This window comes from Cebus imitator, unplaced genomic scaffold (genome assembly GCF_001604975.1).
Source record: "Cebus imitator isolate Cc_AM_T3 unplaced genomic scaffold, Cebus_imitator-1.0 Scaffold6, whole genome shotgun sequence".
Classification (NCBI taxonomy): domain Eukaryota; kingdom Metazoa; phylum Chordata; class Mammalia; order Primates; family Cebidae; genus Cebus; species Cebus imitator.
Genome location: NW_016107321.1, coordinates 3629045 through 3655998, shown reverse-complemented (window position 1 = coordinate 3655998; position 26954 = coordinate 3629045). Strand labels below are relative to the sequence as shown.

At 40.3% G+C, this 26954-nt stretch overlaps 1 protein-coding gene across 2 annotated transcripts in view; it reads right to left on the bottom strand.

Annotated features, from left to right (window-relative positions):
- The window catches only part of PRKN (parkin RBR E3 ubiquitin protein ligase), a 1415352-nt gene that overhangs the window by 190551 nt on the left and 1197847 nt on the right, over nt 1-26954 (bottom strand). For both annotated transcript variants that reach the window (XM_017537276.2, XM_037741740.1), the window contains exon 9: nt 19662-19811. In XM_017537276.2, the coding sequence (XP_017392765.1) occupies nt 19662-19811 (150 nt within the window). The remainder of the gene's footprint in view (nt 1-19661; nt 19812-26954) is intronic.

Sequence of the window (26954 nt, the reverse complement as noted above, 5' to 3'; positions counted from 1 at the left end):
TTGTTAAAAAAAGAAACATCACCAAGGAAATACCCAATTCTGTTAGAAATAAAAAAGCAGCACCTTGCCAGAAGACTTTCTTTTCCTGCATGGAAATATGAAACTCTGAGACTGGAAACAAGGGGATGACGTCTGAGTGGCGGTAAAAGGAGACAGAGGCAGAGACTGACGTTTGTCTGCTCACCATCTATTTGCTCTTTTCTTCATAGAAACAGTTTCTAGCTGGGCACATTGCACCCAGAAGAAAGATATTTCCAAACTGCTTTGGGGGCTGGCCACGTAGCCTCACAAGTGACTTTTCTCTGTTGGAATATGAGTGCAATGTTGTGTGCTACTTCCAGATTTAACCTTTAAGGAGATTGGGAATGTCCTTTTGTCTTTCCCCTTTGTTTCTGGTTGAAATGTGGACATGGTGCTGAGCCACCTTACGCCTGCAGATGAGGGCAACTAAAGGCCTGGTGGAGTTAGGCATCCCAGCTCCAGACATCATTGTATGAGAGAGAGGAATAAACTTCCATCCACCTAAGTCACTGCAGTCTTAGGAACTGGCCACATGCCATGGAGCTAAAGTTCCACGGAGCCTATTACTGCATTATATTATGGATGGAGCCTGCTACTCTCTCTTCTAGCCAGAGAGGAACAAAAAGATTTTTTTTTTAGCTGCTGATTACAGTTATAGAGAACACAAAAATATTATGGAATATAATCTGGAGGTGATTTTGTTTGCTACTAAAAAGCTCTTATCAAATACTTCTTTTTTTCCAATATCTGCCCAAAGTCTATAGTGAATGAATTCCTTTGGTCATTATTAAGGGAAAGAAATGCCTGTGTGCCCATGAAGAGATTTTGGTTGGGAAACAGAAAACCCCAATTCAACTGGCTTAAATAGAAAGGAAATCTATCATATCCCACAACAGGCCGTCCAACCGTGGAGTGGCTTTAGAGCTGATGAACTCAGTAGCGCAGTGAACTCTAGAAGGGCCTGGATCGTCCCAAACATGGTCACTAGTAAGGGTCAAGGGATTAGCAACACTGGTTGAGAGTACTCAGAACTCACTACTGACCTGAAAATGAGGTCACTTCCCAAAGCGGTGTACACTTGAAAAAAAAAAATCAGTGTTCTGTTAGCAAGACAAAGGGGGAGGTGGACGTCAGGAGGGAAATGAACATTTCAGACTACAGTCTGTCTGCTGTGCACACACAGATTCTAACCATGACCTCATAGAAGCTTGCCCCTGCTGGCTGGCCGCCACGTGCTGGGGGTCATGCTCTGTCAGCAAGCAGTTCTGTTTGTGCAGGGAAGGTACATAGCCTGTAGAGTTGGTTTCATGCTGGCTATTTTATTCACATTCTGGGGTAGTTTGTGTCCCTGCAGATTTCCGATGATATATCAATGATGTTTAAAGTGATGCTCAGAATATTAAAAGCGTACCCAGTAAGTGTTTTATCTAAATCATGTTTACAATGGAAGTTTTGTGTTTTTCCGAGGTCCTACAAAAGCAATCTTTGGTTTCTTTAAAGCAAGAAACTAAAAATAGACCCAGTGACATAGGCTCCAAACACCAATTTTGAGATCAAAAACCTCTGTTACATTAACAATGTGAAGCAGTTCCCATTCATCCCATTACAGGAAGTTCTGGGTCAATAGATTTAGTCTAACAAAGATCTTATCTCTTTAATGTTATCTTTCTACTTCAACTTTTCTTACTGATTAAGCAGCTCTGTACTTTACAATACAATGCTGCTTATACAAAGCCCAGCCATGTCTTCACATAAAAGAGTTTTTGAGAAGCTTACTTTGATTTAGATTTCTTTCTTTCCAAATAGCAGCTATCTTCTGAATACATAGCTTTTCTACCTCCTATTTACATGTAAAACCATTTAAATGAATGGTCTAAACAAGGCTGATTAATCACTGGGAAATTTCCCTTTTGGGACACATCCATTCCAAGCTCTCCATTCTTTAAAAATCCAGAAAAGAAAATTCCGTCTTATTTCTCCTGCAAATGACTAACATAGAAGTTGACTGGACTACCTCTTCTATTTCCTCCAAACAATCAGGCCATGTCAAAATGCAGGCTTGTATACATAAAGAACAATGCTCCAAGCTCTTGGAAGGACACAATCGAAAACTTGCATTTGATAATATGTGTAACAATTATTTAGGGATACGTCACATTCTGCAAGTGGACTGGGTTCGTCTACATGGAGGGGTGGCCACAGGAAGAGTGAACGCAGGCTTCCTCCGCAGACAGCCCTGCCAGTTTCGCACTAAGGCCTTCAGAGGAATTGGGAAAAAATCACTTGGCATCAAATTCCCAGACTGTCCCTGAACTCTGGCCAATAACCAACATGGCCGTGTGAAGAAGAATGTGATGTCAGGAACAACATTACTCTATCTGAAAGAGTGACAGGCAACTTGGATTGAAATAAAAAACTGGCATTCTTGCCTTCCTCTACAGAAAGGAGGAAGAACATTGCTTTTTGGAAGTGTAGCAATAAGCCCACTTTACACATGACCTCCTAGAGTGTAACAGTGAGACTCATCTCCTTCTGACTGGGTTGCTCCTCAGTTTTACAGTTCTTCTGACCCATTTCAAGAATGGGCAAACAGACAGGCAAGGCTTATACATTTGCCCTGGGCCTTACCCATGGCCTTGTAGTTACCTGATGTTTTTCTTCTCCTTGAAAAAAATTCTTAAATAAAATGGACTTTAAGAAATCTCCTTCTATCTCTCGCCACAACATCAATTTTTTAACAACCGAGGGGGACAAAGGCCTGTATGCTAGGCTTAGATAATTCTGCAGGTGTACCTCCTAAAGACCTCCAGATCTTAGGGGAGGTGGCACTGAAGGTCAGGCCACACCAAGTCAGATTTGCCCAGGGGACACCTCAAGCTTCTATTCTTAGGTCTCATTCATTCTTGGTGCTAAAGAAGCAAAGTGAGTCTTTGAGGACCCCAACTGGTAGAACCCTGTGGCCCACTGAAATGCCAAGCAGAGAAGGAGGAAAGACGGCTGCATTTCTTGGCATCCTAGGAAATGTGATTTCTAGATCTGTTGCAGATCCCTGGAGACCACTGCCCATGGGACTGGCTGGACTTCACCCAGGAAAAGCCTATTCCCTCCCAGGGCCTTAGAGAGAGCGCTGACTATTGAATAACTGGCCTGCTTGGTCTTTCCCAGTGAAATGCTGGACAAACAAGAAAGATGCCTGTGACTCTAGTCCTCAGGGCTCATTCTGTGTGGGCTCCCTTGAACACTGTCTAAATGTCATGGACAACAGGGATAATAGCAGTTACTTAGCGCTGACCTTGGTGTTCCTGTTTCCAGTGAAGATTGAGGGTGTGCTGTTCTTCATGCCATGAGGCTAACGTGTGACGTTTTGGGCATGTGCTAGACAATCTCTGCCCTTACCCTCAAGGGGCACCCACTGAACAAACACAACACTAAAATGCCTTGTGGGAAGATGACTGCTAGAATACAGATACGTGCAAAGTAGCATTGGGATATGTTTTCCTATAATGCAAGAACTATTTAAAAATTTGTGTGATTTAATTAAAACATCGCTGATCCACATTGGCTGCTCAATACATTTGGTGACACGTTTCAGAGAACCTATTCTGTGAAGGTAAATTAAATTTCCCAGTGGACTTCATTCTCATCAAAAAATGACATTCAGCTACATGGGTATGACAGGTGAGTTGCCCTCACACACTGCAGGCTTAAGAATGGCAGCCGGCCACCACCTGCAGGCCTGGCTCTGTCTGCAACAGCAGCGAGGTGTCATGGAGCTGGTTTCTGTGCCCTTGGCCTCTGCCAGTGAAAAGCATATTTCCTTCTACCGAGTCTAACCTCGAAGAAACACTATGCTGAAAAAGGTGTAAAATTCTGCTCAAAATTCTGGTCACGTTGCTTTTATTTTTTAACATCATTACTAAGTTTAAGGAAAAAAAGTAATTCATAAACTCAGTACCTCATGTTATAAAAAAGTCACCATCATCTACATGTTCAGAAACCTCAAACATTCTAGAAGGTTATAAACTGAAAAGGAAAAGCTTCTTCCCTCACATCATCACTTCCTCTACACAAAGGCAGCCACTGTTCTTGGGGTGCCTTTAATTCTTTCCAGAAAACATCTTACACATACATGCACATGGACCCCCTTTTTCATGCTGTCTTTACTTCATTCTGTGTACTAAAAGTGGTTCTGTATCAGGACATAGACTTACCTCACTCTTTGTAACAGAGTATTGGATTCCACTGTATAATTATGCCAAGAACATACTCGACTGCTATAATACTATGGAAAAGTTGATCATTTCCATATTTTTACCTATTGCAAAATAGTGCTGGAAAGAAGATCACCATTCAGAATGTTGGGGGTTGGGAAGACGCAAGCTGCCCACCTGGTGGGGACCCCCAAGTCTGCCCCAGCTGGGCTGGACCCAAGCGCTACATCCTTAGGATTGCTCTCGCTGTTGTGCAGAAGCACATCTTCAAACATGGGAAACAAAAACACAAGCTCCATGTCATTTTTTTGTTGTTATTGTAAAGTCCGATGCAGTTAAAGCTTTATGAGATTGACATTTGGTGACATCTGCCCCATGAGAATATTTTATTTATCATTATACAAGTTATTCTATAAAACTTTCTTTTTTAAGACAGAGTTTTGCTCTTGCTGCCCAGGCTGGAGTGCAGTGGCACGATCTCAGCTCACCGCAACCTCCACCTCCCGGGTTCAAGTGATTCACTTGCCTCAGCCTCCTTAGTAGCTGGGATTACAGGCATGCACCACCACACCCGACTAATTTTGCACTTTTAGTAGAGATGGTGTTTCTCCACGTTGGTCAGGATGGTCTCAAACTCCTGACCTCAGGTGATCCTCCCACCTCGGCCTCCCAAACTGCCGGGATTACGGGTGTGAGCCACCGTGCCTGGGCTATTTTATGAAATTTAAAAATCTCTCATATTCTTTTAATAGGGACCACTGGAAGGAGAGTTACTAAGCACACACAATCATAAAATTTCATTCCATCTTCTCTAATTGATCTTAAACCCATAAAAATATATGTCAATGGCAGTGTTAGAAAGAAAATGATTTTGCTGTAAAAATGTATTGTAGTCTCAAAAATACATTTGAGGCAAATATACCATATAATTTAAAAAGACATACTTTCACTAGTTCTCTGCAAAAACAAACTATTGTGGGCCTAATGGTTCTGATTTTTGGATCTCATAGCTCACTGTGACTAGCAGTATGCAACTCAGCGCTATGGATTAAAAAAATAAAGCAAGACATCTGAATCCCAAGCTGCTTTATAAAACACCTGCCTTGCAAATTGTACCATACAAAAGGTAGTTCTTGCTCTATAGAGTTTAGAAAATGCTGAGTGTGCTGTTCTGTTTGTTTAAGCAATGCCTGCTTGCATATTGAAAGCTTTAAGTCCTACAGGAAAGAAATTGGTTTAATCTGGTCTACTCTGACTATTGGATTGCAGATCTCTGCTCCATCTCTCTGTACCCCAACTCCCAGCAACATCCAATGGAACCTGGATTGCATGACCCCTACTCTGGAAAATGCTGCTCTACATTTTGTAGTCAAGAAATTGCTTTATTTCTGGAAAGTTTTGTTTTTGCTTTCCCCTCAACTACAGACGTCCAAGTCTTTTTCCTGACCAGAACTGTCCAAGAGAACTTTCTGCAGTGATGAAAATGGGCTATATGTACACTGCTCAATACAGTAGCCACTTGCCACGTAAGGCCACTGAGTGCTTGGAATGTGGCTACTATGACTGAGGAACTGACTTTTTAATTATATTTACATTTAAATAGCCATATGTGGCTAAAGCCTGCCATGTTAAACAGCACAGTCCAAGAGAGGTCAGAGCATGACCAAAATAAATGCAGAGAAATAATGCTATCTTTATAAGAAGTCTGTTTCAGGACTGTTCTAAGCTCTCTGCAGCTTATAAAGTTAAAGAAGTGTTCTTCAATCAATTTGCCATAAAACTGATTTTCTAACACATTATTCAAAGAGATGGATCTCACAATTTTGAAAGAGTATAATTATTGGCCAGGTGTGGTGGCTCACACCTAGAATCCTAGCACTTTGGGAAGCCAAGGAGGGCAGATCACCTGAGGTCAGGAGTTTGAGACCAGCCTGATTAACATGGTAAAACCCTGACTCTACTAAAAATAGAAAAATTAGCTGGGCGTAGTGGCAGGTTCCTGTAATCCCAGCTACTTGGGAGGCTGAGGCAGGAGAATCACTTGAACCTGGGAGGCGGAGACTACAGTGAATCGAGACTGCGCCATTGCACTGCAGCCTGGGCGACAGAGTGAGACTCCGTCTAAAAATAAATAAATAAATAAAAGAGTATAATTATTTCATACTTCCATTTATTTCAGCAAAAACTGGCTAAAAACAAGGAGAATGGCCGGTGGTCTGTGTTGAGTTAAAAAATACACCTTTCTATATACAGTTAACCCTTGAACAACATACATTAGAACACAAGTCCACTTATACGTAGATTTTCTTCCACCTCTGCCACCCCTGAGACAGCAAGACCAACCCCTCCTCTTATTCCTCCTCCTCAGCCTACTCAACATAAAGGTGATGAGGGTGAAGACCTTTATGATGATCTACTTCTATTTAATGAATAGAAAATACCTTTTCTCTTCCTTATGATTTTCTTAATAACATTTTCTTTTCTCTAGTTTACTTTATTATAAGAACATAGTATATAATACATGTGACATACAAAATACGTGCTCATTAGCCATTTATATTGTTGATAAGGCTTCCCGTCAACAGTGACTAGTTGTAGCTAAATTTAAGCTATCTGCAGACTTTCGGTTGCAAGAGGGGTTGGCACCCCTCAACCCCCAGTTGCTCCTCAAAGATCAACTGTACCTCTCACAGAACACTTTTTAGGAATGCCTGCCAACTGATACACACTTTCCAGCGGAATGGTATGCAGAACTTGTGTGTACATTTGCGAACAGTTTCTTTAACTGAAATAAATACTCTCCAAAGCTTTCTATCTTTGCACTTCAAGCTGTCTCACAAGCAGAAAGTCTAGCGAGACTTATTTCCAATCCGCAAATGAGCTAATCTTAGAGTTTAAATTAGATTTTTGGACACATGTCAAATAAACATGGAAAGCATATTTTTGACATTTCATAACACCAACTTTCTTTTTAAAAATGCTCTTTAATGAAGAACATCTTGTATATCAAAGCCTAAAGGGCCAGCAAGATTTGATTCCATTCTGAATGTTGGAGTGTCCACGCGGTTGAGGCAAACTTGCATGGGGGCAGCTGGAGTGAAGGCTCATGAACCCACAGTTAGTCACCCTGAGAAACACCTGTTCCTTCTGGTGTCTCCCTGAAAACATCATGATGTAAACCGCATACATTTGGAGGCTAGATTTTAATCTCTAGTCTTAAAAAAACTCAATATGGTTTTAAAAAAATGTTTAAGCATAATTTAAATCAATTACATGCTTTTACAAAACTAAGTTAAAATTGGCTTAAAGAATAGGAAAAGTAACCATTCTCTTTTTTCCTTTTACTATTAAATATCGATCATCTACATGTTTTCTCTTTCTAAGATCCACCCATTGAAAAAACGGCTTCACATCTGTTTGTTGATTTGGATTTTAAACTCAATAATTAGTTAGATTTTTGAGTAAAACGGTAGGTATCATCATAACTTATCTTCATCGACTCCTTTCCTATGTAAAGGCTGAAAATGAGGTTCAGACTCTCATTTCACTAAAACCTCCAACATTATTTTAATGCATTCAAAAGAACTATTTCCACCAAAAACATACACAAATTTCCTTGAACAAAGGTCTTATCCTGTGCTTGCACAGGACTAGAACCACATTTGAGGGTGGCTTTACGACTTCACTTTTATAATTTTTGAACTCTTTTTAAGAAAATCAATGCAAGAAGATGAACACGGTTAAGGAAGTTTTGAAGGTGCCCGTACAAGTGAGGAGCCCAAGGCAAACGCCTCATTAGTTCCCTGATAAATCTGCCTCTGCACCATACAGCACGCTGTTTATTGGAGAGAGTGACTGTTAGAGGCCTTAAGAAATTCTGTCTTATTTCTTTAAATTATGGTCACTAAATGACTTTTTTTCTTTTTTTTTTGAGACAAAGGCTCACTCTGTTGCCCAGGCTGGAGTGCAGTGCTGCGATCTCGGCTCACCACAATCTGCCTCCTGGTTGAAGCGATTCTCTTGCTTCAGCCTTCCGAGTAACTGGGACTACAGGCTTGGGCCACAATGCCTAGCTAATTTTTGTATTTTTAATAGAGATAGGGTTTCACTATGTTGGCTAGGCTGGTCTTGAACTCTTGACCTCGTGATCTGCCCACCTTGGCCTTCCAAAGTGCTGAGATTACAGGTTTGAGCCACCCCACCTGGCCACTAATAGGATTTTTGAAATTCTCCTATTTTCATTTAAATGTGTATTTTTCTGCAGTTGCTAAATTGTTTCTGTTTTTCTAATTAAAAATAGAAAATTCCTCATCCAACTTCAAGCATTATTCTAATAAATTATCTCCCAGACATATAATATTCCGAGACATCAAATAAGATAAAGATGTTTTATTTATAGAGAACTCAGAAGGTTTGATTGCCATAGCTTTCTGTATTCCCAGGTCAGTGAGTATAATGTATTCCATATTTTATTGCTGTTTTCCAGTACTAAACACGTCAACATTTTGCATCAGAGTCATAAAAGTTTGTGAGATAGTTCTGATGAATAGCAATAAGGCCAGAAAAAAGTAATAATGCATAATGCGAATTCCTCAGGAAATCAATTATTTTTTTACAAGCAGTAGTAAAACTAGGATCTAGGGTTAGCAGAGTGAGGCTAGACTAGCATTTAATCCCAAAATGCATTCTCTGTTGCATTCTATCTATGTAAAAATATTCTGTGCTGAGTCAAAACTGAAATCTTGGTGCTCCCAAGAGTAAGACATTTTACATATCAGAATCTACTCTTTACACTGCCAGGTATATAGCTTTTGATAGAGCACATCAATTCTGTAAACTCTGCAGTATTTTCATGCTTCTAATGGACCTTTTGTGGATACCTGAACATAGCGTTATTTTGGTTTTCTGAATTATATACTATGTGTGTATTAAAACATTGTATATTATACAAGTATATAAAGGTACTTAAATACATATATTTTTTATTGTACTTTAGATTCTGGGGTACACGTGCAGATCATGCAGGATTGTTGTGTAGGTACATACATGGCAAGGTGGCTTGCTGCCTTCATCCCCCCATAACCCATATTTGGTATTTCTCCCCTCGTTATCCCTCCCCATCATCCCCACCCCCCGCTGTCCCTCCCCTAGCCCCCCGCAACTGACTTCAGTGTGTGATGCTCCCCTCCCTGTGTCCATGTGTTCTAATTGGTCATCACCCGCCTATGACTGAGAACATGCAGTGTTTGGTTTTCTGTTCTTGTGTCAGTTTGCTGAGAATGATGGTTTCCAGATTCATCCATGTCCCTACAAAGGACACGAACTCATTGTTTTTTCTGGCTGCATAGTATTCCATGGTGTATATGTACCACATTTTCTTTATTCAGTCTATCACTGATGGGCATTTGGGTTGGTTCCAGGTCTCTGCTATTGTAAACAGTGCTGCAATGAACATGCGTGTGCATGTGTCTTTATAATAGATCAATTTATAATTCTTTGGGTATATACCCAGTAATTGGATTGCTAGGTCAAACGGAATTTTTATTTCTAGGTCCTTGAGGAATCACCACACTGTCTTCCATAATGTATGAACTCATTTATACTCCCACCAACAGTGTAAAAGTGTTCCTATTTGTTCACATCCTCTCCAGCATCTGTGGTCTCCAGATTTTTAATGATCACCATTCTAACTGGTGTGAGATGGTACCTCAATGTGGTTTTGATTTGCATTTCTCTAATGACCAGTGATGATGAGCATTTTTTCATGTTTGTTGGCCTCATTGATGTCTTCTTTTGTAAAGTGTCTGTTCATATCCTTCGCCCACTTTTGAATGGGTTTGTTTTTTTCTTATAAACCTGTTTTAGTTCTTTGTAGATTCTGGATATTAGCCTTTTGTCAGATGGGTAGATTGCAAACATTTTTTCCCATTCTGTTGGTTGCCAGTTCACTGTAATGATTGTTTCTTTTGCTGTACAGAAGCTCTGGAGTTTAATTAGATCCCATTTATCTATTTTGGCTTTTGTTGCCAATGTCTTTGGTGTTTTAGCCATGAAGTCCTTGCCTATGCCTATGTCCTGAATGGTTTTGCCTAGGTTTTCTTACAGGGTTTTTATGGTGTTAGGCCAGTTTTCCCAACACTATTTATTAAACAGGGAATCCTCTCCCCATTGCTTGTTTTTCTCAGGTTTGTCAAAGATCAGATGATTGTAGATGTGTGGTGTTGCTTCTGAGGCCTCTGTTCTGTTCCGTTGGTCTATGTCTCTGCTTTGGTACCAGTACCATGCTGTTTTGATTACTGTGGCCTTGTAGTATAGTTTGAAGTCAGGTAGCATGATGCCTTTGTTGTTTTTGCTTAGGATTGTTTTGGTTATGTGGGCTCTATTTTGGTTCCATATAAAGTTTGAAGGTTTTTTTTCCAGTTCCATGAAGAAGGTCATTGGTAGCTTAATGGGGATAGCATTGAATCTATAAATTACTTTGGGCAGTGTGGCCATTTTCACGATGTTGATTCTTCCCCACCATGAGCATGGAATATTTTTCCATCTGTTTGTGTTCTCTCTTATTTCCTTTGGCAGTGGTTTGTAGTTCTCCTTGAAGAAGTCCTTTACATCCTTTGTTAGTTGTATTCCTAGGTATTTTATTCTCTTTGTAGCAATTGTGAATGGGAGTCCACTTTTGATTTGGCTCTCTGTTGGTCTCTTATTGTTGTATAGAAATGCTTGTGATTTCTGCACATTGATTTTGTATCCTGAGATTTGCTGAAGTTGCTTATCAGTTTCAGGAGGCTCTGGGCTGAGACAATGGAGTCTTCTAAATGTACAATCATGTTGTCTGCAAATAGAAACACTTTGGCTTCCTCTTTTCCTGACTGAATATCCTTTATTTCTTTTTCTTGCCTGATTGCTCTGGCTAGAACTTCCAATACTATATTGAATAGGAGTGGTGAGAGAGGGTATCCTTGTCTTGTACCAGTCAAAGGGAATGCTTCCAGTTTTTGCCCATTCAGTATGATCTTGGCTATGGGTTTGTCATAAATAGCTTTTATTATTTTGTTATATGTACCATCGACACCTAGTTTATTGAGGATTTTTAGCATAAAGGGCTGTTGAATTTTGTCAAAGGCCTTCTCTGCATCTATTGAGATAATCAGGTGGTTTTTGTCTTTGGTTCTGTTTATGTGATGGATTACATTTATAGACTTGCGTATGCTGAACCAGCCTTGCATCCTTGGGATGAAGCCTACTTGATCATGATGAATAAGCTTTTTGATTTGCTGTTGCATTCTGTTTGCCAGTATTTTATTGAAGATTTTTGCGTCAATGTTTGTCATGGATTTTTGCCTTAAGTTTTCTTTTTTATTTGTGTCTCTGCCTGGTTTTGGTATTAGGATGATGGTGGTCTCATAAAACGAGTTGGGAAGGATTCCATCTTTTTGTATTGGAATAGTTTCAGAAGGAATGGTACCAGCTTCTCTTTGTACATCTGGTATAATTCAGCTGTGAACCCATCTGGGCCTGGGCTTTTTTTAGTTGGTAGGCTATTAATTGCTGTCTCAACTTCAGCCCTTGTTATTGGTCTATTCAGGGATTCAATTTCTTCCTGGTTTAGTCTTGGGAGAGTGCAAGTGTCCAGGAATTTATCTATTTCTTCCAAATGTACTGGTTTGTGTGTATAGAGTTGTTTGTTATAATCTCTGATGGTAGTTTGTATTTCTGTGGAATTGGTGGTGATGTCCCTCCCTTTTATTGTTTTTTATTGCATCTATTTGATTCTCTTCTCTTTTCATTAGTCTGGGTAGCGGTCTATCTATTTTGTTGATCTTTTCAAAAAACCAGGTATTGGATTTGTTGATTTTTTGAAGGGTTTTTTGTGTCTCTATCTCCTTAAGTTCTGCTCTGATCTTAGTTATTTCTTGTCTTCTGCTAGCTTTTGAGTTTTTTTGATCTTGCTCCTCCAACTCTTTCAATTTTGATGATAAGGTGTTGATTTTAGATCTTTACTTGCTTCTCATGTGGGCATTTATTGCTATAAATTTTCCTCTAAACACTGCTTTAATGTGTCCAAGAGATTTTGGTTTGTTGTGTCTTTGCTCTTCTTGGTTTTGAAGAACATCTTTATTTCTGCCTTCATTTCATTGTTTATCCAGTCTACATTTGGAGCCAGTTGTTCATTTTCCATGAAGTTGTGAGGTTTTGAGTTAGTTTCTTAATCCTGAGTTCTAATTTGATTGCACTGTGGTTTGAGAGACTGTTATGGTTTCTCTTCTTTTGCATTTGCTGAAGAGTGATTTACTTCCAATTACGTGGTTGATTTTAGAGTAAGTGTGATGTGGTGCTGAGAAGAACATATATTCTGTGGATTTGGGGTTAAGAGTTCTGTAAATGTCTATTAAGTTTGCTTGGTCCAGATCTGAATTCAAGTCCTGGATTTCCTTGTTGATTTTCTGTCTCATTGATCTGTCTAATATTGACAGTGGAGTGTTAAAGTCTCCCACTATTATTGTGCGGGAGTCTAAGTCTCTTTATAGGTCGTTAAGGAGTTGCTTTGTGTATCTGGGTGCTCCTTTATTGGGTGCATATATATTTAGAATAGTTAGTTCTTCTTGTTGTATTGATCCTTGTACCATTATGTAATGCCGTTCTTCATCTCTTTTGATTTTTTTGGTTTAAAGTCTGTTTTTTCAGAGACTAGGATTGCCATCCCTGCTTTTTTTTTTTTTTTTTTTTTATTTGCTTGGTAAATCTTCCATCCCTTTATTTTGAGTCTATGTGTGTCTTCGCACTTGAGATGGGTCTCCTGAATACAGCACACTGATGGCTCTTGGCCTTTTATCAATTAGTCTGTGTCTTTTGATTGGGGCATTTAGTCCGTTTACATTTAATGTTAATATTGTTATGTGTGAATTTGATCCTGCAATTTTATTACTGGTTGGTTGTTTTACCCTTTGGTTGGCATAATTTCTTCATTGCATCATTGATCTTTACCATTTGGTTCTTTTTTGCAGTGGCTGCTACTGGTTTTTTCTTTCTGTGTTTAGTGTTTCCTTCAGGAGCTCTTGTAGGGCATGTCTGGTAGTGACAAAATCTCTCAGCAATTGCTTGTCCATAAATGATTTCATTTCTTCATCACTTATGAAGCTTAGTTTGGCTGGATATGAAATTCTGGATTGAAAGCTCTTTTTTTTAAAGGATGTAGACTATTGGTCCCCACTCTCTTTTGGCTTGTAGGATTTCTGCCGAGAGATCCACTATGAGTCTGATGTGCTCCCCTTTGTGGGTGACCTGATCTTTCTCTCTGGCTGCCCTTAGTATTTTTTCCTTTGTTTCAACCCTGGTGAACCTGACAATTATGTGCCTCTGGGCTGCTCTTCTAGAGGAGTATTGTTGTGGTGTTCTTTGTATTTCCCATTATTTGAATGTTGGCCTGCCTTGCTAGGTTGGGGAAGTTCTCCTGGATAATATCACGAAGAGTGTTTTCCAACTTGGATTCATTCTCCCTGTCATCTTCTGGTACACTGATCAGGAGTAGATTAGGTCTTTTCACGTAATCCCATATTTCTTGAAGGCTTTGTTCATTTCTTTTCACTCTTTTTCTCTAATCTTGTCTTCATGTTTCATTTTATTGAGTTGACCTTCAATCTATGATATCCTTTCTTCTGCTTGGTCTATTTTGCTGTTGAAACTTGTGTATGCTTTGTGAAGTTCTTGTGCTGTGTTTTTCAGCTGCATCAAGTCATTTATGTTCTTCTCTAAGCTGGTTATTCTAGTTAGCATTTTGTCTAACCTTTTTTCAAGGTTTTTAGTTTCTTTACATTGGGATAGAAGATGTTCCTTTAACTCAGAGAAGTTTGTTATTACTTACCCTTTGAAGCCCACTTCTGTCAATTCATCAAATTTTTTCTCTGTCCTGCTTTGTTCCCTTGCTGGTGAGGAGTTGTGATCTCATGGTGGGGGAGAGACATTCTGGCTTTTGATGGTTTCATTCTTCTTGCACTGGTTTCTTCCCATCTCATTGGGTTTATATAGTTTTGATCTCAGGTAGCTGCTTGGGGAGGCGGCCTTTCCTTTGTCTGCCTGCAGAGGTGCTGCTGGGCTGCCACAGATTCACTGGAGCTGCTGCGTCTTTTATTAGGAAAATTAGGCCAGCTTCTGCAATGGCGGCTTCCCTTCCCCCCACTGAGCTCAATTATTCCTGGTTGCTCTCTAACTAGTGCTCTGGGTGGTGAAACTCTGGAGTGAGAGTTTTTTAGCCTCCTGGGCTTTGTGCGGGGAGGACCTGTCCTGCCGTGTGGGCTGTTTCCCTGCGTTCAGTTACCCATCTTTCTGGGAAGTGGGTAGCTCCATCCCGCTGGCTTTTTGGCTTTCTTGGCATCAGCCAGTGCTTCCGCCTAGATCTATGCTGACAGCCCTGGTGCCGGCTGAAGTTGCTGCTCTGCCCAGTTTAGGCAGCTTGCTGAGGCTTTTCAGGCTGGTGAAGATCTCCTGTTCTGTGGGTTGTAGAGGGCTTGGGTGGAGGGCTGTATCCGGATCGAAGTGTCAGTGGGAGAGATCCTCCGGTCCTCCAGTCGGTTGCATGGACCTCCTGGGTGGGGCAGTGCCCTGCCTTGCCTCAACTTGCCCTATTTGGTTTATACCCACTGTCCAACCAGGCCCATAAAATGAACCTGCTACCTCGTTTGGAATTGTAGAGACCACTTGGCTTCTGCATCTCTCTCTCTCTGGGAGTGGCTTTCCAGAGCTGCCTCTTATTCGGCCATCTTGGGATCCCCCAACTTAAATATTTTTTGAGAGGTCTTTGTTGGGGCAAGGTAAGCAGTTCTAATACTGGGATAAATGAAGATTAATACTGGAAAATAAAAGTGATAGTTTATTGCTATTACTACTCAATTATTAAGATTCACTAGACCATTTATTCTATTCATTCATTCATACATGCGATGAATGTTAAACACCAAGTACATGATTTACTAAGAAGACTGTAAAGATTTAGGACAGGAATATAAAGACAGGAACTCAGTGGAACACTGCAACTTGAATCCTGGGAGGCGGTACTTTCAAATAATTCTTTATAATGGTAATAAATTTGCTGTATCCATTCTACATTTATCAGGCCTTTCCTTGGTGGACTGACATCACCATTTAAATGAAAATCCCTGTCTTCATTTGTTAATTAAGGTACAGTGCTCCTCAGGGAACAGACTAGTCTGTGACACATTGGAGCAAAGTGTCTGGAATCTGATTTTCCAATGGACATTCACATATGTTTGAACAAAAGAGTGGTAAATACTAACTATGGCACCTATTTTACAAAAGCTCAACTCAAGACACAGAAGCCTTCAGATGGAAATGACATACAGTAGAAACCATAGATGTACAGAAGACCAGCCAGGCACATGGTAGTGAGTGAAATGACTAGATCAGAATCATCTGGAGCCTGGAGCTCAACACATGGGTGTCAGCTCAGAAAAATTTTAAATCCCACAAATGACAGAGATTTTTTTTTTGTAACAGCAAATATTTCTTGCATACCCACATAGTAAGAATTGTACTTTTTGAAGTACACCCTGAGAATCACTGGAATTAATGATGTCTAGGCTTTTCCCACATCTAGGACTCTATAATTTTTCTATAGCTTTTCTACCAATGACTTTTCCTTGGACAATGTATAGAGTGAGGCACTCATTTCTCCCTGAGGCAGCTTATTTTGTTCTTGGTTGTTCATAGTGTTAGAGCAAAGAGTAAGCAGAGAGTCATCTTCTTCTAACTTTTATGTATTGGGTCATGTTCTACTTCTGAAGTGACATAATCTAACCACAGTTTCTTCCAGACAATGGCTTTCCATTATACTCCCTAAATCCAGAAAAGATGTACAAGCCACAGCAAAACAACATGCGTCAGGAAAAGGGGAAGAGAAAGAAGGAAACAGGAAACAAGCCAGGAAACCAGTTTCCAAATCCATTGTGTTAATGGACTCAATATATTCTACAGGGAGCCCCCTATAGCTTTAGATTTTCTAGCAGTCAACTGTCAGAGGCAAATGTTAGCAGTTGGTGTATCAACATCCTTAAGGGCAATTTTCCTCAGGACAAACACAGGTGTGCCTGGTACTCAGATCAGACTTGGAGTAGTCAACATGGTTCCTTGTGGAAAAGTCTGTTGGGATGTCCTGAGCCACATGCATCACATTTCCTATGTAACAATCATAATATAAACAAACAAACGGCATCATCACGAAGTAGTATTTAGGAAAAGTGATTAAGATACAAAAATAGTAAGGTTTAGGTGCCCCATTTCCTGCTGTAGATCTGGCTACAGCCTTGATTCTAGATTATTTGGAAGAGTATATCCAATGAGTGCCATGTAAGCAACTTTCCTTGAATGTTGGGTCTTTTGGGTGAGTTTTGAATAAATATTCATTAAGCTTTTGATTAAATATTAAATAAATCTGCACTTACTCTATGCCAGGAACTATTCTAAGTATTTTATACTTACTGTCTCATTTAGTATTCACAGTAGTCTTATACGGAGTTGCTATTCTATATCCTACTTCGGGGATAAGGAAATGGAGAAAGATTAAGACCACTAGTAGTTTGTGAAGCCAGGATTTGAACTTCACACATTCAACCCAACCTCCTTTTTAAAATCACTATGGAATTCCTTTAGCAGTCAAGTTAGGTCAACATCCTTCTGTGAAACTTTGGGATTTGAAGACAAAAGGGCAATGATGAGGTCAATTTATTTCTGCTGAGAAGCCAAAGCAATGGGAATGGACATAAGCTTGGAAAAGAGTATGGAGACTGGGGCAAAAAGACAGGGAGGGAAAGGAAGGCAAACAGTTCAGTGTATCCTTTAGAAAATCACTTCTCTGTTCTTTTTTCAGCTTCTTTAAATTGCAAACTGCCGTGGTTTAAAATATGTCCTTAAATTCTTTGACACTCTTTAAGATGGAGCCCAACTCCCTTCCCTTTGAGAGTGAGCTGGATCTAGTGAATAAAGTGGGAATGACAGGTACAGCTTTGGGGGTTTGGTCCCACAAGGCACTGTGGCTTCCTCACTGTTCTCTCTTTCGGACTGCTTGCTCTGGAGGAAGCCAGCTGCCATCATAGAGATGAACAGCCTAAGACAAGGGCCACGTGGTTAGGCACTGTGGCCTTCTGACAATAGCAAGTGAGGAACTGAGGGCTTTTTTGCCAACAGTCATGTGAAGGAGCCACGTTGGAAGTGGATCTTCCAGCCCCAGTTAAGCCTTCAGATAACTGCAACCCAACCGTAAACTCAGAAGGATCCCCGAGCCAGAGCTACCCAGTGAAGCCACTCATGGGTGATTCCTGACCTTCAGAAACTCTGTGAGATGATACATTTCTATTATGTTAAATTGTTAGAATTTGGAGTTGCTATGCAGTCATAGGTAACTAATACACACGCCAACAAACACACGTCCAAAACCAATAAAACAACAAATTCAAATAAAGTACATTACCCAGAATTTCCCAAGGAGAAAGAAACCGTGAGAATACAGCTATCCTCCTTTAAGTAAAGTACGCCTGCACACTCTTTTAATCCGAAGATATTACAGCATTTTGATTCACTTCTAAAATAATTTGCCATGATTTGGAGCTTAAGTATGTAGGTTATTTACTTACAATTTACTTGTATAAAAAAGGGAAGATAAACATATTCAAGATTTCACATTACATAAACTCCTCAACATTCTTAAAGCAATGTCAACAACCAAATGCAAAAGATGGCCCAACGAAATTCTCTACCTCCTAAGGAAAGTTAAAATCTTAAAATCCAGCTTTAGAGAATGGAACCACAGCAGGCAATTAGTGGGCAGAAGCACACAATTTAGCCAGTCGTTAAGAACAATTTGTTGAAAGCTCATTTTAAAAGATAACATTTGCCAGCATTCTGATCCCAGAGGTTGGCAACCTGCTGAGGCCACACACGATCAGGGCAGGGTATTCAGCACATGATGATGGCTACAGCTGGAGAGTGTGTCCTGATTTCCATCACCTCCAGGGAGAGGAAACATCACTTGAGTTTTCATTCTAATGCAATCATGATTATGAACCCAGACGTATCAGTTAGGCACCATGGTATCTCGTTATTTTTCAACTTCCGCTTTCTCTACTCCATTGCACAACCCAGGGTTTTGTGAGCCCCACCGCATGGCATAAAGGAAGCTTTACTAAGGAAAACAAATGCTAATTTATTTCTAGGTGACTTACAGTGCTCAGCCCCAAATTAGGCCCAGCTAGTACACCTCTGCTATCTGTGCTCCATCTTGCACAAAACTCCTCATGAAGTTGCAGTTTTTTAAATTATTTTGATTTATTTACTATTATTATTTTTTTGAGATGGAGTCTTACTCTGTTGCCAGGCTGGAATGCAGTGGTGCAATCTCGGCTCACTGCAACCTCTGCCTCCTGGGTTTAAGCGATTCTTCCATCTCAGCCTCCCAAGTAGCTGGGACCACAGGCGCATACCACCACGCCCGGCTAATTTTTGTATTTTTGGTAGAGACGGGGTTTCACCACGTTGGCCAGGATGGTCTCGATCTCTTGACCTCATGATCCACCCACCTCGGCCTCCCAAAGTGCTGGGATTACAGGCATGAGCCACCGTGCCCAGAGAAGTCCCAATTTCAAAAGAAATGTTTCCCATCAAAATTCAATAGACTTTTAAAAGCACACACACTTTCTTACTTTTCCAGGCTGCATGAAATTTAGTATCAGGATTATTATCCATTTGTCACTTTAACCTATTATTTAGTAAGCTTTTTTATGTTTGAGTTATGCTTCTTTCCCCTCTGAGCCATCAGCTTGCAGCCATAGATTCATTTGAAAAGCCGGCCGGGTCACATGGTTTCACCTCTTAGAACAAACATTTTCCACGTTTCTTATTCTGCTTCCATAAGAGACACCATTAGTTTTGTTCATCTCTATTTAAAATGATTTTTATGACACAATAACATTTCAAGTTTTCCATATTAACCTTCATTTTATTTCTTGAAATACTTAGGCAAACAATGCCACTAAGACGTCACTGATGGAGAACTCTTTCTCCTTCACTCCTGCCTACTTAAAGGCAACTCTGAAGAAAGAATACACTTTTGCTCTGAATCAGCTGAGCGCTGGGAGAAAAGTTTAAAAGTCTGACCTAGTGGCTCACAGCATCTTAAAGTCAATACTTTCATAAGCAACCAAAGCAGAAAATCTTAATATAACTTTTTTCCCCGAAAGAAACAGATACATTTTCAAATCTGGAATCCTATAAAGGAATTTAAAAGGTATTTTCTTACACATAAGCTCAAAGATGTCTGTTTCCAAAGGGAAAATGAAAATAAAATAAAAATATAATCCCAGCCCATTTGCAAAAGCAAACAAGGACAGGAACACACACCCCAGCGGGGGGGACAGTACTCACCCCACAGCCCAGGCCATTGCCCCCTTCGCAGGTGACTTTCCTCTGGTCAGGCTCAGGCAGCAGCCCTGCTCCACAGCCAGGGCGGGGGCATAACACGCCCCCCATATGCAGGACATACTCCTCCGCAGCATACTGCTGGTACCGGTTGTACTGTGAACAAAAAAGCAGACTGAGTTTTCAAATTGACTGTATATTTCAGCCAAAGGGTTAGGAGCTCACAGTTTATATTTCTTGCTTAACCAGTGTCAGTAAAATAATGCATGTACGTGTGTGTGTGTGTGTGTGTGTGTGTGTGTGTGTGTAAGGGGAGGGAGATGGTCAGGGGTTGATAGGGGAGGGCAAGGTAGGGTTTAATGTAGAAAAAGTCTACCAAATTCAACTGGCAAGACATATGAGTTTACTCTTTGCTTTTTCTGTCTTGAGAAAACAGATTTTCCAAAGTTTTACATTTTATGAGATTACTTCTACGAACTGTATTTCAACAATCTCATTTCATATATATTTTAAGGAACATATTTATGTATTAAATGAACACTTACCATACATCATTATCAATCCTATAAAGCAATATATTTTCATGCCTCCACCATTTCAGATTCAACAAGGTTTTGTAGTTATTTTGAAAATCAGCCCAACGTTCTACCTCATAACTGTTGGCAGCCCACACAGAACCAGTGAGCTGGAAGAAGACTTATGTTAAAGCATCACATTTTTCATTTATCATTATTCTTAAAACATGATTTCCTGTGTCCCTGACTTCATTTCTTTCTGCTACTGCTTTGCTCAATTTCCTTTAAAGGTTTCCCCAGCCTTCAAATAAATTCCAAACTCCACCAGATCATTTTCAAGGGCTTCTTACATTATTTGTAATATAAACTCAGATCAAGTCAGAGAGATTTGCTCAATTATTAATTAAATAATGCAACACTTATGGAGAGTCTACTACATTCTAGACACTGCTGAGGGGCTGGGGTTACAGCAGTGAACGAGCAGAGTTCTCCGCCTTCATCCACAGCACTGTAATAGTACCAAGAGGTTAGGACGTCTAGTATTTCCAGTGGTGCCAAGTGTGGAAGAGGATAATCAACAGGGAAGAGAGAGATTCCAAAAAAGGTGGAGATTTCAGTTTTAAAGAGGCGATGACAGAATGCATTACTAAGGAGGTGTGTTTAAGTAAATATCTGGAGTGTTCAAGCCCCACTGTGCTGATGTGGTCGGTTGTTCAGGGTACAGTAAGAGGGGCAGTGGGGCGAAGGAAGAGTGAACAAGGAGGGAAAAAACAGAAGGTGATGGGCCGGGCGTGGTGGCTCAAGCCTGTAATCCCAGCACTTTGGGAGGCCGAGGCGGATGGATCACGAGGTCAAGAGATCGAGACCATCCTGGTCAACATGGTGAAACCCCGTCTCTACTAAAAATACAAAAAATTAGCTGGGCATGGTGGCGCGTGCCTGTAATCCCAGCTACTCAGGAGGCTGAGGCAGGAGAATTGCCTGAACACAGGAGGCGGAGGTTGCAGTGAGCCGAGATCGCGCCATTGCACTCTAGCCTGGGTAACAAGAGTGAAACTCCGTCTTAAAAAAAACAAAAAAAAACAAAAAAAACAAAAAAAAACGAAAAACAGAAGGTGAAGTTGGAGAGTTCGTGAGGATCTAGAATATATAGTTCCCCCACAGCTGCTTTTAGAGCCCTGGCTGTTATTCTGGAACATACCAGAACCACTGCAGAACTCTGACCTGAGGCGTGACATAATTTGACTAATATTTTAAAGACAACCACCTGGCTGCTATGTTCGGAATACCCTCTGGAGGGCCAGGGTGGAGCAGGAAGCAGAGAAGCATGTAGGAGCTTATTTCAACATCTATGTAAGAGATGGCATGGCTTGAACCAGGAAGGCAGTGCTGGAGGTGGGATCAGTGGTTGAATTCTGGGTATAATTTCAAGGGAGAAATTGCAGAATTTTCAGTCAGGTTGGATGCATGGTGTGAGACAAAATGAGGAGTCAGGCATGAGTGTATAATGTATTTCCCTGTTTCCTGAGAACACAGGGCATGGGGGCGGAGGTGGGGGGCGTGGGGACAACTGTGGAAGAAGAGGGGTGTGTGTGTGTGTGCGCGCGCACGCGCGTGCATGTGTGCACGTGCATGTGCATGTGTGTGCGTGTGCGCACGTGTGTGTGTGTGTGTAGGGAGTTGAGGCATGAAATCATTGTATCTATTGTGCTTATGTTCAGTTTGATATGCTATTACACAGTGATGTCAAAATGTCCAGTAGCTAATTGAATAAATAAGCTTGTAGTTTAGGGGAAAGGCATGGGTCCAGATACAAATTTTGAAGTCATTAGCATGAGCCTCTAATCCATTTTCTCATTTTTTCTGGCCCCAGGAGAGAAAGAAAAAGATGATCTGGTCTCCTTGTAAACATGTGAACGGCACACATATGCAGCAGTGTTTACTAGAAAAGTGGTCTAAGAGTTTGGATGACAGACAAACTAGAATCTGTGAATTTATGGGGTAAGGCTCTCTGGACAGTGTCATAAGCTGTGCAATTATCAGAGGATACAATGAAGATAGTTCCGATGCAATGAATGATGAGCCAGTTTGTGTAACTGAGAGATTGTGTGTTAGTGGTTATGGCATGGATTTCTTAGAGGCTTCATACATAAACCCTACCTACAGCACTTCCTCAAATACCAAGGAAGGATCTGAGGAGGTGCACTGGTGACCTGAATGTCTCCAGGTCCTGCCTGTATCTCAGGATTACCTGCATCCTTGAAATTATTAGTAAAGTTTGACACTAGGTTGGATCTATGACAACCTGGCTGTGTTATGAGGCTAGATGTGATTATCCAACCTCAGTAGGGAAGGTGAGAAAACAGCAAAGGAGACTGAGGAGCAGCAGCCTATGAGGCGGGTGAAAACTGAGGAGGACCCAGGTGTCCCGAGAGCCAAGGGAACACCGCATCTGCAGGAGGCTGCCATGATGAGCTGTGGTTGGAGCTGGGTGTGTGGCTGCCACTGGGGTCTTGACAAGAGTTATTTCAGTGGAGTCCAGAAAAACTTGGAGGAGAGGAATCCAAAGAAGTAAGAATGGACACTTTTTTAAAGGAGTTTGCCTGAAAAGGGCAGCAGAGATGGGGGTGGCCATTGGAGGGGACTCTGGGGACTCTGGGGACTCTGGGATCGTAAAGGACTTTGGAAAATGGAGAGAGAACGGTATGATACTATGCTGAAGGCAGGACTGAGCTGAGAAGTGCAAATGTACAGTTTAGGCCAGAGAAAGAGCTCTGGCCTTGAGCAGGTTGGAGGGGGATCTAAAGGATGTGTGGAGGGGTTGGCTCTCAGAGGGAAGGCAGCCATTCTTGGGAAAAGGAGGCCCGGCTGATGGCTTTGGCCCAGGTGCAGACAGGCAGAGGGGGATTGGGATTTGAGGAAGGCATGAGTGATGAAGGAGGACAGGAAGTCGGCATCATTGCTAGATGGCACCCAGGCCCTCCTGAGGTCAGAGATGATGAATTTAAAGGAAAACTCACTAGCAGAGTCTTCTGATTCTCTGTACCAACATTGAGCTGCAAATCAAAGCAGAAAGGATGCTGGATTTGAGCTTGGTCGGAGTTTTGCTGGACTCGTAAAACGAAGCAGGACGTCTCTCAATCACCTCCTGCATGTGACTGAATGATCTGACAGTGATCTGCCAAGCCCCTCTGCCTCAGCTCTGTTCACCTCCCCCATGTGACTGTGAATGATCTCACGGTGATCCACCAAGCCCCTCTACCTCAGCTCTGTACCACTGTACTGCTCAAGCTACCTTTCTGTCTTGATCTGTCCAAATCTTTCCACGTAAAAACAAAAAACAAAAAAATCCTTTTTAGTGTAAATATCACATAGAATTAGAAAGGCTCACAAATGTAGAGCTTAATACATTATAAAGTGACCAACTTTTTAAACAGTACCCAGGCCAAGACACAGAACTTTACCAGGGTTCCCTGAAACCCTCTGTGTATCTATTCTCATAACAACTTTACCCCTTCCTAAAAGACACCATTTTTTTTTTTTTTTTTTTTTTTTTTTTTTGAGAGAGTCTTGTTCTGTCAACAGCCTGGAGTGCAATGGTGTCATCTCAGCTCACTGCAACCTCCGCATCCTGGGTTCAAGTGATTTCTCCTGCCTCAGCCTCCCAAGTAGCTAGGACTATAGGCACACGGTACCCTACCCCACTAATTTTTGTACTTTTAGTAGAGACAGGGCTTCACCATGTTGGCCAGGATGGTCTCGATCTCCTGACCTCATGATCCGCCCGCCTTGGCCTCCCACGTTGCAATCACTTTCTTGTTTCTCTTTATCACTCCAGGTTCATTTCCAAACACTACAGTTCATTTTGTCTGTTTTAAAGGCATATTGTTCAGTCTATCACACTCCACTGTCTTTTTTTCCTTGCAATTTATTTAAGAAAGCAGGACATGTGACCTATAAAGTTTCCCAGTCTTCATTTTGCTGATTACATCCAATGTTGCAGTTTATAATGCACCTTGATACTCTATTTCCTACAAATTGATAACTGATCTATAGGCTTCATCCAATTCAGCTTCTTTCCTTCCTTCTTTCTTCGATCCCTACCCCTTTCTCTATTTTCATTTTTTCCTTCCTCCTTCCCTCTTTCCTTCTTCCTTTTTTCTCTCTCCCTCTATCCCTCTGTCTTCTTCTTTCTCCGCCTCTTCCTTTTTCTTCTTTCTGTCTCTCTCTGTGATACTACTTCATAGATGGTGTTTTGTGCTTCCATCAGGAAGATCATATATCGGTCTCTCTTTCTGAAATGCTTAGCAGTTCTTGATATTCAGTAACTAGATTTATTAAGATTGAAAATGACATTTTAATTCAAACATTCCTTCATTTATTAGCTAGAATATTTATATTTTTTGGTTACCCAATGGTATTGTTTGAATAGAAAAGGTAGGATAAAATATTTTTCTTTTTCAATGAATATTTATAAACCCATAAACTTACACATATAACGTATGAAGTGTGTTTTAATCCAATGTTTTCCTTCAGTGCTTTAATCCAGTGATTTCCTTCTTGAAGCACAGCTGTCTCAACTCTGGCCAGTGGGAATCCCTACAAGCTGACGTTCCGTAAGATGAACCTGACACCACTCCACAGCTGCCTCCCTATCTGCTGTGGAAAATTACTCAAGTTCATCTTACACATTTCCTGCCTCAGACCTGGAATTGCCTACTTTTAAAAGAGGCAAAACTTTCAAGATCCAGTCTTCATTTTGCTGACGTTATCCAATGTAGCAGTTTATAACGCACCTTGATACTTTATTTCCTATAAATTGATAATTGGTCTGTAGGCATCATCCAATTCAGCTCCTTTCCTTCCCTCTCTCTCTCCCTACCCCTTTTCCTCTTTTCCTCCTTTTTTCCTTCTCCTTCCTCCTTTTTTTCTCCCTCCCTCTTCCTCCTTCCATCTCTCTCTCTGTAATACTACTTGATAGATGGTGTTTTGTGCTTCTTAAAAATTCCAAGACCATAGATTGGGTTCTAGGCATGTTCAGTGGTCCTAACTTAGTCACTGATTCTAAGTCGTCTCAGTCCTTCCTTTGAAGGATAGGTATTTCAGAACTACAAGGTTTTTACTTAACATTTTCTATTTTACATCTGTTTCTCCTTTCTTCCACACGGCTTCTTAAGAACACAGAAGATGACAGAATTACAATATTCCATAACTTCTCATTTGCTTTTTCTCACATTACACAGTTTCAGAATAACAATACCATCATTGTGCCTATGATTTCTAAAAACTTCAAATATGTTTTCATATGGTCTACTTATTCTCCCGCAAAATCTTTAAAATAATTATACTGTATCTACACTGTTAACACGTGACCATTTCAAACTATGCTCTCTTTCTCTTAACCTTCATGTTATCTTACTTCTACACACATACACACACATGCACACACACACATCAGTCCTTGTGTTGATGCTTGATGTCTCCCCAGTAATTTTGATTGTTTGAATCTTGTTCTCTAATAAATGCCTCAGGAAGAGTTCCTGGGAAAAATATTTACTGTGTTCTTCCATAGTAACAGTTTATTTAGGGTTTTTATTCTTGATAATAAGTTTGGCTGAATAAAAAATCTTTATATTATACATAGAAGGAATATATGGAATTATAGATCCTTATACCTATAAGGAATATATAATCTTAATATATTATTTACAAAGGGATTGTGTGTATGTGTATGTGTAGGTATATATATGTTTATATATAAATATAAAATATTTATACATTATAAATAGAATATAATGTAAATATAAAATAATATATAAAAAAATATAATCCTGATATACATACAGGGATTGTGTGTGTATTGTGTGTGCGTGTGTATTATATATGTGTATATATAAATATTTATACTTATTTCCCTCTTGAGTATCTTAATCTCTTACTTCATGTTCTTCTGGTATAAAGTATTACAGATAAGCCTAAAAATAATTTTTTTCTTTGTAAATTAATTGCCCTCTTTTGCCTAGATGCCCAAAAGTTTTTTTTTTTTTTCATTTCTTTAGAATCCAGGAATTTTATTAGGATAATATCTTGGTGCTGGTCATTTTTGGATCAATTTTCACCAGCATACTGTGTCAGGAAAGTTGTACTGGATTTGGTTTTTAGGATTCACTTTGTTCTCTTGCTTTGATTTTTTTAAATGTCATTTCTAGTGTACATATACTGGATCTTCCTTACCTCACTTCTAATTCCACAGCTTATCTCAAATCACTTTTTAATTTTTCTTTTAGAATTTTCTTCATTTTTCACTTTCTATTTCTTTTAAGACAACATCTATTGTATGTATTTGTGTAATTTCTTAATAATTTGGTTCATCTTTAAAGATTATTTTGCTTTCCTCTGATTTGGGGCATTCTCCCATTGTCCATAATGAGGCTATTCTGTTCTTCATTCACTTTATCATTTTAATAACTTTGTATGGGACTTAACTTTGCTTCTTTTCTGCTAGAGTTTTACCTTGTTCCTTTGCAGTTGCTCAGTTTCACATGAACTTAGTTCTCTTGTAACGTTACAAAAAGGTAGGATTCAGAAAAGCTGTAGACTTTTGTCTTCTGGTGTTTTGGGCAGTGTTCAAAAGTATGAGAGCTTCCTTTCTGCAACCTCACAACTCTGTTACCCTATTTTTAACTGGACTTTTTCTTTCCTTTTTTTCTTTTCTATTCTGAGCAAGTTTCTCCTCAGTGTGGGGCTTTGTCCTGAGAGGGGCCTTTGGCTGGGGAAATCTGGT